This window comes from Asterias amurensis, chromosome 8, assembly GCF_032118995.1.
Source record: "Asterias amurensis chromosome 8, ASM3211899v1".
In the NCBI taxonomy this organism is placed as follows: Eukaryota; Metazoa; Echinodermata; class Asteroidea; order Forcipulatida; family Asteriidae; genus Asterias; species Asterias amurensis.
The window spans coordinates 18497304-18511132 of NC_092655.1; the positions used below are offsets into that span (position 1 = coordinate 18497304).

The window sequence follows — 13829 nt, forward strand, 5'->3', positions numbered from 1 at the left end:
ATCATTTTAATTTTTATGGGGCCAATAAATATCACCTCACAAGCAGTATTACAATAGCAATAACGTTAAATCCCTTCTTGCGACCGTTTTTCCAGGGAGGGAAAGTTGTGTTACGTTTTAAAAATAACGTTTTGCGTTAAATGTTTGAAATGGTAAAGTGTGTGTGTTTTTTCAGTAGAGATTCTGGGAAAAATGCTTTTAGATGTAAGTATTGGATTGTTTTTGTTCTCTCCTTCATTATTTTGAAATATTGGGATAAAATAAGGGACGCCCGTTGGAGGAACAACAATTTATCTTGTTGGTTGGGCAAATGTACGCGCGTAACAAAAACAAAATGCGGCATCACTCGATGTCTGCTGCCATCTATCGTTCAAAGCCATACATTTGAATTATAATTTTCTTATGCCAAAGACTATACAATAGTTATAACACATAATAATGGCTATGATTTTATTTTGTGTTGTTGTCTTTGTATAGGCCTACTGCAACGTTATTTGCGTTTGTCAAAGTGATTTACTATTCGTTAACTGTCCTTGTGGATTTGCGTTGTTTTGAATATGGTTGTTCTTAACCCTGTTGTCAACCCCGTCCCCTTGGATTGTACGTATCATTGATCGAACCCTCGTGTGTAACATGAGAGTAAGTTGTGTGGACAGAAGGTGTGCGTGTGTGTGTTTTAAAGCCATTATACACTTTCGGTAAACAGTATTGTCCAAGTCCCACACTTCGTGTATCACAACTTATATATAAAACAACAAACCTGTTAAAATTTAGGCTCAACCGGTCATCGGAGTCGGGAGAAAATAACGGGAAAACCAACTCTTGTTTCCGCGCGTTTCGCCGTGTCATGACATGTGTTTAAAATAAATCCGTAATTCTCGCTAACGAGAATTTATATTGTTTTACTGTTTTCTCAAAAAGTAAAGCATTTCATGAACTAATATTTCAAGAGAAGTCTTTCACCATTACCTTCTGTAAACACTGTAAGTTATTTGTAAATCTGTGATTTTTTTTCCTGTACCGAAAGGGTCCAATGGCTTTAAACAAAACTCCATTGGTTTAATATTGGTACTGGGCCCAAAGCCGTCATTCACTGGGTGAAAATCATCCTTTTCAAAATTGACCCCCCCCCCCCCTCCCCTCCCACGTGAAGTTGTTTTCGTCTTGTCTAATTATTGGTGATTATCCATCTCGTATTATGCCCTTTTATCATGAAATCTTGATTTTTGATGTCTGAAATCTTATTATTTGTGTCTTCGTCAATCTAGTAATACAATTTTGTGACGGTGAAGTTTTTGAGTGCATTTAGCTCAAATACAAATACATGTTATCAATAGAAAGGGAATTCTATGCATGAATGTATAATTGTACTCATTGGGCCCTTCTCATGTTTGTCTTCTTGTGCTGCTTGCTTCCAATAAATTCCACCACTGGATCTTAATTCCCAACTTATAAACATTGTAATACTGAAGACAGTGTAGGCGGTTTGAACATTATTTTAATTACTTATTGTGTATAAAATAAAAATGTGTGGTTAATTTTTTTACCACATACAACCTGAACAATACGATTATTAAAGGTGTACCGAGTGTTTCTTCTGATTCCAAATTTGATTCTGCTGCCTGCAAGAGTTTGTGTTACCAAATTCGAGCACCGCAGTTTGAGGGCGCACTATTAAAACTTCATGTGACTGTCCCCATGTAGTTTCTTCTGTTTTTGGGTGGGGGTTTTCGGAGTGACAACCTGTGTTATATTCTAACGGGCAGATATGAGAATAACACCCAATAAGAAACGTCTACGGAGCAACACATGACGTTGTTTTATGAACCACTTTGAAGAGAAATTTAAATTTCAAATGATGCATTTCATATCACTGCATCTTAAAGAAACGTTACAGAATTGGTAAGAAACAAAAATCGTGAACATCACAGATTAAAGGGGCTATGTAACTTTTGTAGGACAAAAACCACAATGTCCACAGATTTACACCAAACTTACATAGTTTGAAGATAATGATAGTAGAAAGCGTACCTTAAAATATTACGTGCTGAGGTGCTGTAGTTTTTGGGAAATGAGTAAAACAATGTCATGAAAATCATTTTCGTCTCATGAGACGAAAATTATTTTAAAATCATTTACAAACGTATTTTCATTACATTGTTTTACCCATTTCTCAAAAACTACAGCACCTCAGTAAGTAATTATTGAATGGAAGCTTTCCACTTTCATTATCTTAAAACCCTGTAAGTTTAATGTAAATCTATGGACATTTTAAAAAAAAATACCCAAATCCTTTAACACAAAACTTACGGTCTAATGAAGATGACAGTAGAAAACATCCCATGAAATATTATTGTCTGAAATGTCATATTTGTTGATAAACAACAAATCTTATTTTCGTTTTGGGGAGTTTATCGCTCAGTGAGCGTTTTATTCATTTTTCTTTAATTGGTTTTTCACTTTTTTCTTTTGACCCTGATGGCTGATCATTCTCAAACTTCTACAGGTTTTTCAGTTTATGTATATGGTGGAGTACATAAAGTACTTACACTACAAGTAACTGTTTGGTTAGCAAATACCAATTCTGTAATGTTCCTTAAAAACAACAAATCAACCCAGCAACTCTCCGTCCGTTTTTGTTGATATCGTGAAAACTATACTATTATATGGCAGAACTACTATGTGGGCTGAAGGAAAATGATTCAATAGAGGGCGCTATCAGAAGAAGTTTATACGCAGTTCGCCACACGGGGACCGGTGTGGCGGTTTTAACTGCGCACAGCAAGCGAAAGTAGTCCATTTTTAGTGCCGTGTTGAGTCTTCCGTGTCTCTCCGGTAGCTGTCATGGCGGCGTCCACGAGTACAACGAGCGGCGAACGCGTGGATCGTATGAGAGAATTTGGTGTGAAGACCAAGCAAATTATCCTGTATTAAACCAGTGGTACATATACCGAACGAGCGTCAGAGAATCACAAGATTTTTTTTATTATTCTGGTTTAGTTTATTAAATTTATTTATTACCGTTTTTTATTTTATTTTTTTATTTTTTTATTTTTTTATTTCACTGAACTACAGTACTCGCCAGGGTACTCGCGGCGGTATTTTTGTCTGGCTACGTCCCCCGGAAAACTGAACACGCCGGAAAGCTAAAACCGTTCGAACAACGTGCTGAAATGTCCGGCTACGTCACCCGGAAAACTGAACACGGCGGAAGACTGAAACCGCCACACCGGATCTCCGGGGGTGGGGGACAAATCTCCTGCCACTAGGGAATGGACGTTCACAAAGATATCTGATTGGCCCCTATACACTCACGAGAAGTTTTTCCAAATACGCTTATACTATTTTCTAAAAATAGAAATACCCTTCCAATAGCTTAAAAACAGATTTTTAAGCAGATTTTAAGCAGATTTTAAAGCAGATTTTAAAGAACATTTTGCAGGTTTTTAAGTAGATTTTGAAGCAGGTTTTTTAGCAGGTTTTGATAAGATTTTAAATGCATGCAGATGTTTTAGCAGGTTTGTAAGCAGATGTTTAATGTGCTTTAGGCAGATTTTTGAGAGGGTTTTAAACAAATTTTTAAGCAGATTTTCAAGCAGGTTTTTAAGTAGGTTTAAGGCAGATTTCTAAGCAGGTTTTAAGCAGATTTTTGAGCAGATGTTTAGGCAAATTTTTAAGCAGATTCTAAAGGTGGTTTAAGCAGGTTTTAAGCAGATTTTAAAGCTGATATCTAGCAGATTTTTATGCACATTTTTTAAAGCACATTTTTAAGCAGGTATTTAAGCAGATTTTTAAGCACCCTTTTTTAAGCAATATTTTTAAGCAGATTTATAAGCATGTTTTTAAGATTTCTAAGGAGATTTTTGTGCATATTTTTAAGCAGAATTTTATACATGTTTATAACCAGATTAACAAGCAGATTTTTAAGCAGGGTTTTAAGCAGATTTTAAGCAGTTTTGTTAGCAGCTTTAAAGCGTTGTAAGTTGTTAGCTCGTAAGCTTATAGGTTTCTTAGTTTTTCTCTTCCTTCAATAGAGAGTTTGTGTTCAATTGTGCTAACTAGAAGTGTATTAACGACATAAATAGTACGTGCCTCATGATTATAAAATAAACATCTTTACAAAAAACTTTGACAGTCCTGCCCAGTTCTTCTACACATTCCATTCCCACTGAATTACCATCAGCAAGTAACCAAAATAATAATAACGTGTCCTCAGCATGAGTTGCTCCTCTTCACCGAGAGGCACAGATAAACTTCGGCGACAAACTAGTATAAATCTTGTTATTGTCCTTTTTGTATTTGTGTACTTTAATGGGAATTTAGATTGTGAAAAACAATGTCAGGTTCGTGCATGTATTTGGCGAAGGGCATACCTCGCTATCAAATAACTTGGGTTTATTCAACCATAGCGAGCGTAAGCAGTGCTGCGCGATCAAAGAAAAAACAACTTACGAATGTGTGTCTACGAAAATAAACTAACGGACTGGAAACGAACCACGACATAAAGAGTTTGTACTGATTTTTAGTTGGCTTAGTTCTGATAGAACTAATGATTGATGTTGGTTACTACCCCGGCACTGATGAACTCATAACAAGACCACCTTGACCAACCTTCTCTGCAATTACTTTTGGAGAAAACGGACGTCTTGACAAACATATTGAAGGTACGAGGTCGTAACTAAATTTATTATTTCCTTTCAACTTAGATGTTTACATGTGCATTCAAGCAAAATGTTGAGGAAACTTAGAAAAATAACCGCCTCATCGTGTTAAAATTGGATTCCGTTGTCGTGGTCGATATAATATTTCTCAGGGAGAAAAGGGAGTTGTAGTTTTTCTACATTTTCCGCACTGATCCCGTTCACACTGACTATATGGGCGTACTTGTAAGGATATTCCGTAGACGTAACATCATGAATTTACATCATCTCAAAAAGTTGTGTCTTATCCTTATAGTTTCTTTAGCCTTTTTTATTTTCTACATTGTCGCTGTGAAATGACATGGAAACTCTCAGCATACAAGTAATAAATTCCATTCCATTGTGTGTTTTGTTTGCATTCCTTGCGGTATCTCGTGGCATTTCTTCACTCAACCCATTTGTGAGTTAAAGTTTGAATAATGTGACGCACATTATTTGGTCACAAGCTCTTAAACTAAACTCCTCAGACTCGGACTACAAAGACATGTGCCATATAACAGCTCGGTGAAAGCTTTTGTATATCAACCTTCTGTGCACCATTGTGCCATACACATTCATTCAAAATAGTGAATGGGGTGTTTGCGTCTCTTACGTAACTACGCTAAATTTACTTGCTCTTTCACCTGCCTCTTTAGGGGCCTAAATCTTTTTGGTTGGTGGCTATCTATTGTGCTAATCAAACTTGCGCTGACCAAAATACATCTAATGCTATTTGAAGCATAAAAGAAACTTACTTTGCGCTTGGATCATATTTCCATGCAGTATTTGACTCTGGCGTTTTTACTTTGCGAAGTTACCATGATAACATCACTCATTCCTTTTAAATACAAAACGTGTCAACGTTTAACTCTGTCAGTGCTCGCTTTTTCGTTTTTTAAATATTTTTTTAACCTTAATTCCCAAACTTTTTGGAGTCTTTTTTTCTGTAAAACAGAAACGTGCCTTTATTTACCAATTGAAGTGAATCTTGCTGATATGCGTTGCCCTTGGTACATCCCAAAGTCATTATTATTAAGTAACATTGACCTCGCATTATAACATGTATAGTAATGGTAAAAACAACCATTGTATAACGTGGAAATTTTGGAGTACATAACAAAGATTGTTACGTACATGTACGATTATGGCGTTCTAAAATTATATAAAGTAGATCGTCAATTTACGACCTTTGCGCTGAAAAAGAGTGTTATCGGCTTTAAATATTATGACAAAACGATGACAAAACGATAAAAACAGCAAACAGGAAATGTTATCTTCTTTCAAATAAAATGAACAATGCCTTATAATTTACGAGGCAATTTATTTTGATCCAAATACAATGAAGTAGGTTTATTTTCAGAATCCATTAAGCTCATAAATAGGTATCATCGAGTTGTGTTTACCCTCTCAACTCATAGATTGTGGCGGTCAAGGCCTTTTGCAATTAAAGGTGGGTGTATCGCGGATTAGTTTCTCCGCAACAAAGGAGGATAACAATAAAAACAATTAAATGCTGCAATTTCCCAGTGGATTTGTTTTAATATCAGTCTCCATGGGAATCTAAACCATAAAAACCCAACGATATTATATACCTGAGCTATACCCGGTTTCGTTATGCACTCCACGTCCCAAAGGATGCTATATTTCATTGAGGATCAGCGAATCTTTTTTTTTTACCTGCCAACCTGACCTCAATTTGAAAGCAACCTTCATCCAAGCAGTGCGTAAGTTATTGACTACCCGGGCACTATAAATGTCCCCCACTTCTCCAAATAACCTCAGAAATCAAGTTTTTAGCCAGATTGGATGTTCGTAGTTCAGTAAAAAACCGCGGATGTTGTTGATTTTCACCCGGGACTGACTTTTACTATAGTGAGAGAGAAATCCTCGCGACGACGGTTTTCCTTGAAAAATATTTAATACATTCTAGTATTTGAATTTGAGCGATACCAAGCAATGATATGACAGCGGTTATGATGACTTAATAGCGTACCATCAGCTGTATGTATTTTAGTCTCGGAAAACGTTTTTAAAACTTCGAATAAAGCGCCCTTTTTGAAGATTCCTACCTGCGTGGACACACATTTGAACTCTACAAAACATTTATTGTTTGTCCCGATTCATAAAAGCAGAACTAAGGATGAATGCAAAGATGCAACTTGTAGTTCTACTTGTTGGACTATCTCTTCCTTTGCAATCGGATGGTATCGCCGTACCAGCGGCCGCACAAGTGAGTTTTGCCCGGTCTGGGGATGTTATTCTCGGTGCAACCTTCCCGTTCCGTCACTCTTTCTGGGGGCAGTGTGGAGGACAACTGAACAGTTGGGTCATTCAGATTTCGGAGATCTTCCAACATGCAATCGACCAGATCAACGGACGCGACGATCTTCTCGCGAACATCACCATCGGTTGTGATATCCGTGATGACTGCCTTTCAGAGACGGTTGCGATGTGGTCCGCTCTTGCCCTGGCAAGCACATCGGATAGAAATCAGACCTATGTCGACTTTAAGAAGATATCATCCCCAGAAAGAGGCAATCTCATCGGGATTGTTGGAACGGTTTCCAGTAGTACAAGCATCCCAGCTGCCCAAGCCGCTAACATTTACCGCGTCCCAATAATCTCAGCCTTTGCGACGAGTAATGAGCTGAGCGACAAGAGCAGATTTCCGAACTTCCTCCGGACCGTCCCTCCAGACAAACTCCAAGCCTCGGCTATCGTCGACATCCTTCTCCGATTCAATTGGAAGTACATAGGTCTCTACTTTGACTTTAGTAGCTACGGCATCCATGGAGCGCAAGAAATACAGAAAATCGCAGTGGAACGAGACATCTGTCTTGCATTTTCGGTTCCCGTAAGGTAAAATGCACCCCAAAAAGAACTGAACGACGCTGTGCAGAAACTGAACGATTTCGAAAAAGTGAAAGTTGTTGTCATGTTCATGTCAGAGAGTGTCGCTATCGCCATCACGAGCAACATACATAAGAAGGCTGGTAATCGCTCCGTCACATTCATTGCAAGTGACTCATGGGGTAACAAGTTGGATTCATTTGAAGAGGAAAGCATCCGCGGCAGTCTTTTCGTCCATGTAAAGAAACACACCATCCCGGGTTTCGAGGAATATTTCCGTCAACACGAACTTGATCCTGATGTTAGTAAAGTGAGCCCCTGGTTTACTGACTTTCGGATGGAATGGATGCACGACAAATCCTGCTCCCATTCAAAGGATTGTCCTATACCACTCCACTCCGAGGATAGCTTTATTGTCGATGCAGTTCTGGCCTACGCGTATGCTCTTCAAAACTTGCTGGACGACCTTTGTGGGAACGGCACTTATGCCGAGACATTGAAAACTCTCACTGGTAACGATCTTCTACCGTATTTAATGGACGTTGAATTTGAAGGAATTGCGGGTCATTACAGATTTGATAGCTCCGGTGATCCAGGTGGCAAATTCCGCATTCTAAACCTGCAAAGAGATATGTCTGGTAAGTATGAGTTTGTCGAGATAGGCGAGTGGGACTTAGCTGAAGCAGAGCCCTTACGTTTGAACACACCAGCGGTACAGTGGGTCGGGACCCAGCCACCCACATCACTTTGCAGAGACGTATGCTCCTCTGGCTCCATTGAAATACCACTAGAGGAAAAGTGTTGCTTTGGCTGCCAACGCTGCCCAATAAATGCAATCGTTGCCAATAAGACCATGTGTCAGGAATGCCAGAAGGATCTGTGGCCCGATGAGACTTTTAAACGATGTCTCCCGATTATCCCTACCCTGCCAGATTTGAACAGTCCGGTGGTTGTTGTCATCATTGTCCTATCTGTCTCTGGTATTGTACTCTCCGCTCTCGCAGCTGCAGGTCTCTTCTTCTACCGTAAACACATTCTAATAAAAGCATCAAGTCGAGAGCTGAGCACCTTCAACATCCTTGGGCTCACTTTGGCTTTTGTTTCTCCATTCTTGCTTCTTCTACCCCCGACGTATGTTTCATGTCTGTCGTCCGAGATAGTGGTATCTTTGTGCATTACCCTGACGTATGCTCCGACGCTCCTGAAGGTAAACCGGATCCACAGGATCTTCGAGGCGGGTAAGAAGTCCAACAAGCGCCCTCGATTCATCGGTCCACGGGTCCAGATTGTCTTCGTACTCGTTGCTGTCGTCCTAACGGTAGGCTTGTAATTTATCTTTCATTATAACTCCTCTGTTGTTTTTTTATATCCTGAAATTTGTAGGGCTTTTTATCCTGTAACGCTACTTTGCATATACCTCCATTCTTTAAAATTTCGGTCAAAATAAGGTGGAAATACTTTCATAAAACTAATGTAGAATGCCCGGTCGAGGAAACGAAATAATTCTCACTGTTTTCCTTTTTACTTGATTTTACCTACCCATGTTTTACTTGAACTCCGTAGTGCGTGAATATTCAGGGGTGGCCATCAAGAGCACTCTGTGCCTCAACTGAAAAAAAAATGGATTAAACTCATTTTAAACAATAAACAGGAACAAGCCATGTTGATCTCATCGCAATCTAAAAAAAAAATCCACATCCAACACATACCCGGATATTTTGTCCCCATGACAAAATGTTATTAGGAAAACAGTGCTCAACGGAGATTATGTCCGCCAACGGAGAATATGTCCCCAGGTTTTAGCGTCCACCGACGGAACTTCAGAGGGGCACTATTTTCTTGTAGGTTTGACACCCATTTTCACCCGTAAAACAGCAATTTTGTGAGCAGTAAAACATGTTTTAATCGAAGACGTATAGGATTGTAGTAATGTGGCCTTATGAAGTACATTACACGTTGCAGCTTTATGTTTTTAAAGAATGTTTTACGATCTTTTAGTGAATCAACGAAAGGTTACGGACATCAGTCCAAGACTTATGCAGACAGCCTATACCCCCCCCCCCCCCCCCCAATTGAGCTTTTTGAGCGAGAATGAACAACAACAGTTCTTGTTTTATTGTCTTTTAAGGTTCCAAGTGTTGCACAAAGGCAACAAATGAAGATTATACAAATATAACTACATTTAATTTATAAACGAGAGGGGGTCCAATCCCCCTGGCGAACGGAAAACCCAAGCCGTGGGGACAAAATCCCCTATAGGAGAGATCCCCCGGACTTCTGTGCGGGGAACAACATTCACTGTGTGACACCAGGGGTGGATTTCACAAAGAATTTAGACTAGTCTTCTCTCTTGTTAGGTTGAGTTACTTGTCTTAAGAGTCCCTGCCTGTAAGAATGTACCAAATTAGGGGGGGGGGTGTGATTCATGGGTTCGCAGATCTTCTTCCAAAAAATTAGAGTGATACACCATCATACCAAACGAATAAATCCAAAATTTTAGTTTGCTGACGCTTTCGGTTTTGGAGTTACCAGTTATCAAAGTTTGGGCCAAAAAGCCCTCAAGAAACGAATAGTACATTCCCTGTAAACACAAAAACGTGCGCCAAGGTCATCCCAGAAAAAGTAAAACATTTTTTGAAACCTCCAGTTGGGCTTATAACAAAAGTATAAAAAAAAATTTGGGATCTCGTTGGCGCATCATGTTACGCGCACCTGAACCTTTGACGAACAGTGCCCTCGTGCCATTTTCAACGCCTCATAACTCAACGCGCCTATAGGATCCCATGAATTGAACAAGTTCAAATGAAAGAGCTTGCATCCCTAAAACAAATTTAAGTGCAAAGTGAGTGGGATCTCGTTGGCGCAGAGAGATAATAGAGGTCAAAGTTCAAATTTTACCAATATATTGCGTTTTCGCACCTCCATAACTTCGCGCGCCAACAACAAAAAAATGTTTTTATGGCAACTGGGTATTGGAACAGTTTTCATCTAATGACAAATGAAAAAAGAATCTTGGGATCTCTGCAACTTGCATGTCAAAAGATTTTTTGAAAATTTTCTAAAGTATTGTCATTCCACACATTTTGGCCTAAATTGGCACAACATTCACTTTTTTCATCACTGTAAGTATCTATGCCAACAAGATCCCATCAATTTTTTCTTGTATTTGGTTAAGTTGAGTGTTCCTAAACAGATTTCAACTGAAAAATAATTGGGATCATGTTGGCCCACCAATATAACAAAGGTCAAAGGTCATATGAAACTACACTACTGCCTATTTCGGGCGATTTTGCGTCGTCTAGAAATCCCCGCGCCAATATGATCCCATTAAGTTGTCTGCGTTTTATGATTATATAGATTCTCAGCAACACATAAAAAGCAAAAACCAAATGGGATTTGAGTGGCGCTAACAAATATTACAGATCAAAAGTTCACAATACATGCCTATACTTATGCATTGCTGTGGCAACCGAAAGTGAGAAATATCCCCCAATTTCAAAATGTTGGCAAACCATGAAGGGGATAGGTCTCCAAAACGAATTTTGGTCAAGAGATAGACTGGACTTGTTTTTACAAATGGTGTTAGTTTAATGTTGGTTGGTAACTGTTGCCAAGGTCAAAGGTTACAAAGAATATGGGTGTTTTTTATATTTTCTGTCAAGAGCCAACTTCAGAGCCTTTTCAAGATTTTATTTAATGAACAAGGGTTCTTTCCTTTATGTTGGGGAAAACCACTTATAATATCTAGGCACATGTGATTGTCCCAAATTAATTATAGAACCCTTGTTCATTTGATAAAATGATGACATGGCTTTGAAGTTGGCTCTCCACAGAAAATATTGGTGTTTTGTAATACATTTTCTGTCAAGAACCAACTTCGAAGCCCTGTCAACATTTTATCAAAAAAGGAAGGGCTCTATAATTAATTTGGGACAACCATATGTGCCTAGATATTATAAGTGGCTGTCCCAAACTGAAATGATAGAGCCCTTGTTCTTTAAATAAAATCTTGAAAAGGCTCTGAAGTTGGCTTTTGACGGAAATATAAAAAACACCCATATTCTTTGTAACCTTTGACCTTGGCAACAGTTACCAACCAACATTAAACTAACACCATTTGTAAAAACAAGTCCAGTCTATATCTTGACCAAAATTCATTTTGGAGACCTATCCCCTTCATGGTTTGCCAACATTTTGAAATTGGGGGATATTTCTCACTTTCGGTTGCCACAGCAATGCATAAGTATAGGCATGTATTGTGAACTTTTGATCTGTAATATTTGTTAGCGCCACTCAAATCCCATTTGGTTTTTGCTTTTTATGTGTTGCTGAGAATCTATATAATCATAAAACACAGACAACTTAATGGGATCATATTGGCGCGGGGATTTCTAGACGACGCAAAATCGCCCGAAATAGGCAGTAGTGTAGTTTCATATGACCTTTGACCTTTGTTATATTGGTGGGCCAACATGATCCCAATTATTTTTCAATTGAAATCTGTTTAGGAACACTCAACTTAACCAAATACAAGAAAACATTGATGGGATCTTATTGGCATAGATGCTTACAGTGATGAAAAAAGTGAATGTTGTGCCAATTTAGGCCAAAATGTGTGGAATGACAATACTTTAGAAAATTTTCAAAAAATCTTTTGACATGCAAGTTGCAGAGATCCCAAGATTCTTTTTTCATTTGTCATTAGATGGAAACTGTTCCAATACCCAGTTGCCATAAAAACAATTTTTTGTTGTTGGCGCGCGAAGTTACGGAGGTGCGAAAACGCAATATATTGGTAAAATTTGAACTTTGACCTCTATTATCTCTCTGCGCCAACGAGATCCCACGCACTTTGCACTTAAATTTGTTTTAGGGATGCAAGCTCTTTCATTTGAACTTGTTTAATTCATGGGATCTTATAGGCGCGCTGAGTTATGAGGCGTTGAAAATGGCACGAGGGCACTGTTCGTCAAAGGTTCAGGTGCGCGTAACATGATGCGCCAACGAGATCCCAATTTTTTTTTTTTACTTTTGTTATGAGCCCAACTGGAGGTTTCAAAAAATGTTTTACTTTTTCTGGGATGACCTTGGCGCACGTTTTTGTGTTTACAGGGAATGTACTATTCGTTTCTCGAGGGCTTTTAGGCCGAAACTTTGATAACTGGTAACTCCAAAACCGAAAGCGTCGGCAAACTAAAATTTTGGATTTGTTCGTTTGGTATGATGATGTATCACTCTAATTTTTTAGAAGAAGATCTGAGAACCCATGAATCACCACTTGGTACACTCTTACAGGCAGGGACTCTTAACATGGCGCACTGGTATTGTAAACAATTTATTTTCTTTCCCAAGAAGCATTGTCGTGTTTCTTTATGGTTCTCGTGCAAATAGGCTACGTTTTCATGGTAACAAAGCTGCCCGATTAGGATATTTACAAGAAATGTACAAGTTTCAAAAGTCACAAAATTGATATTGCTTTTCAAATGAAATATTTCGTATTGTTTTTAAAAGATTTTGATCAGTTTCATCGGAGCTCTGATCAGCCCGAGTACACCCGAGAAACAATACTTCAGCCCCCCTACCGGCTACATCGAAACCTTTTGCAAATTCGGTTACGGTTTCCTGGTATCGACATTCTACAACCTCATGTTGATCTTGACCTGTTGCTACTACGCATTCAAGGCCCGCCGGGTACCAAGCAACTACAACGAATCCAAGTTCATCGCTTTGAGTGTCTATTCCACACTGGTATTCGGCATGGCAGCGGTGCCCGTCTACATCACTGCTGTGTACACACTGCAGAAGGTAGCAACGTTCTGTCTTGCATTACTTCTGAACGCGTTCTTGACGCTCTTTTGTGTCTATCTGCCCAAACTGTACGCCATACGGTTTGATGTCGAGGTGGAACTGTGTGAGTGGAAGGCGAGCACGTCTGTTTCTGCCGCGGTCTCTACTACAGTGCCAATATCCCAGTAGAGAAACCTGTGCCAAATTTCATGGCTCTGCTTACCGTAAGCAAAGAATCGGCGCTTACGGAAGCAGGAAATTATCGGAGTACGTCAAGCGTATTCAACGGGTTAGCAGTGATTTTTTGCTAGTGCGCGCGTTATCTCAAGGGTACCAGGCACTCTGAGGCAACTAGAAATTCGACGCTTGCACGGTAAGCGGAGTATGGTGATGCGATGAATTCGGCGGTAGGCAGAGCCATGAAGTTAGGCCCCAGTTAAACCAACAGCAAGCCTAAATACGCCCTCTACTGCCGGTGTCGCATGCAATTATGTCCTCTATGGAATACTATCC

The 13829-nt window shown here is 39.2% G+C and overlaps 1 protein-coding gene across 1 annotated transcript; it reads left to right on the plus strand.

The window, feature by feature from the left end:
* The first annotated feature begins 633 nt into the window (after positions 1-633).
* Positions 634-13505, plus strand: LOC139940286 (metabotropic glutamate receptor-like). Its single transcript, XM_071936480.1, has 3 exons — positions 634-639; positions 4635-4664; positions 13041-13505. The coding sequence occupies exons 1-3, from the start codon at positions 634-636 to the stop codon at positions 13503-13505; spliced, it is 501 nt and encodes a 166-aa protein (XP_071792581.1).
* The last annotated feature ends 324 nt before the right edge of the window (positions 13506-13829 follow it).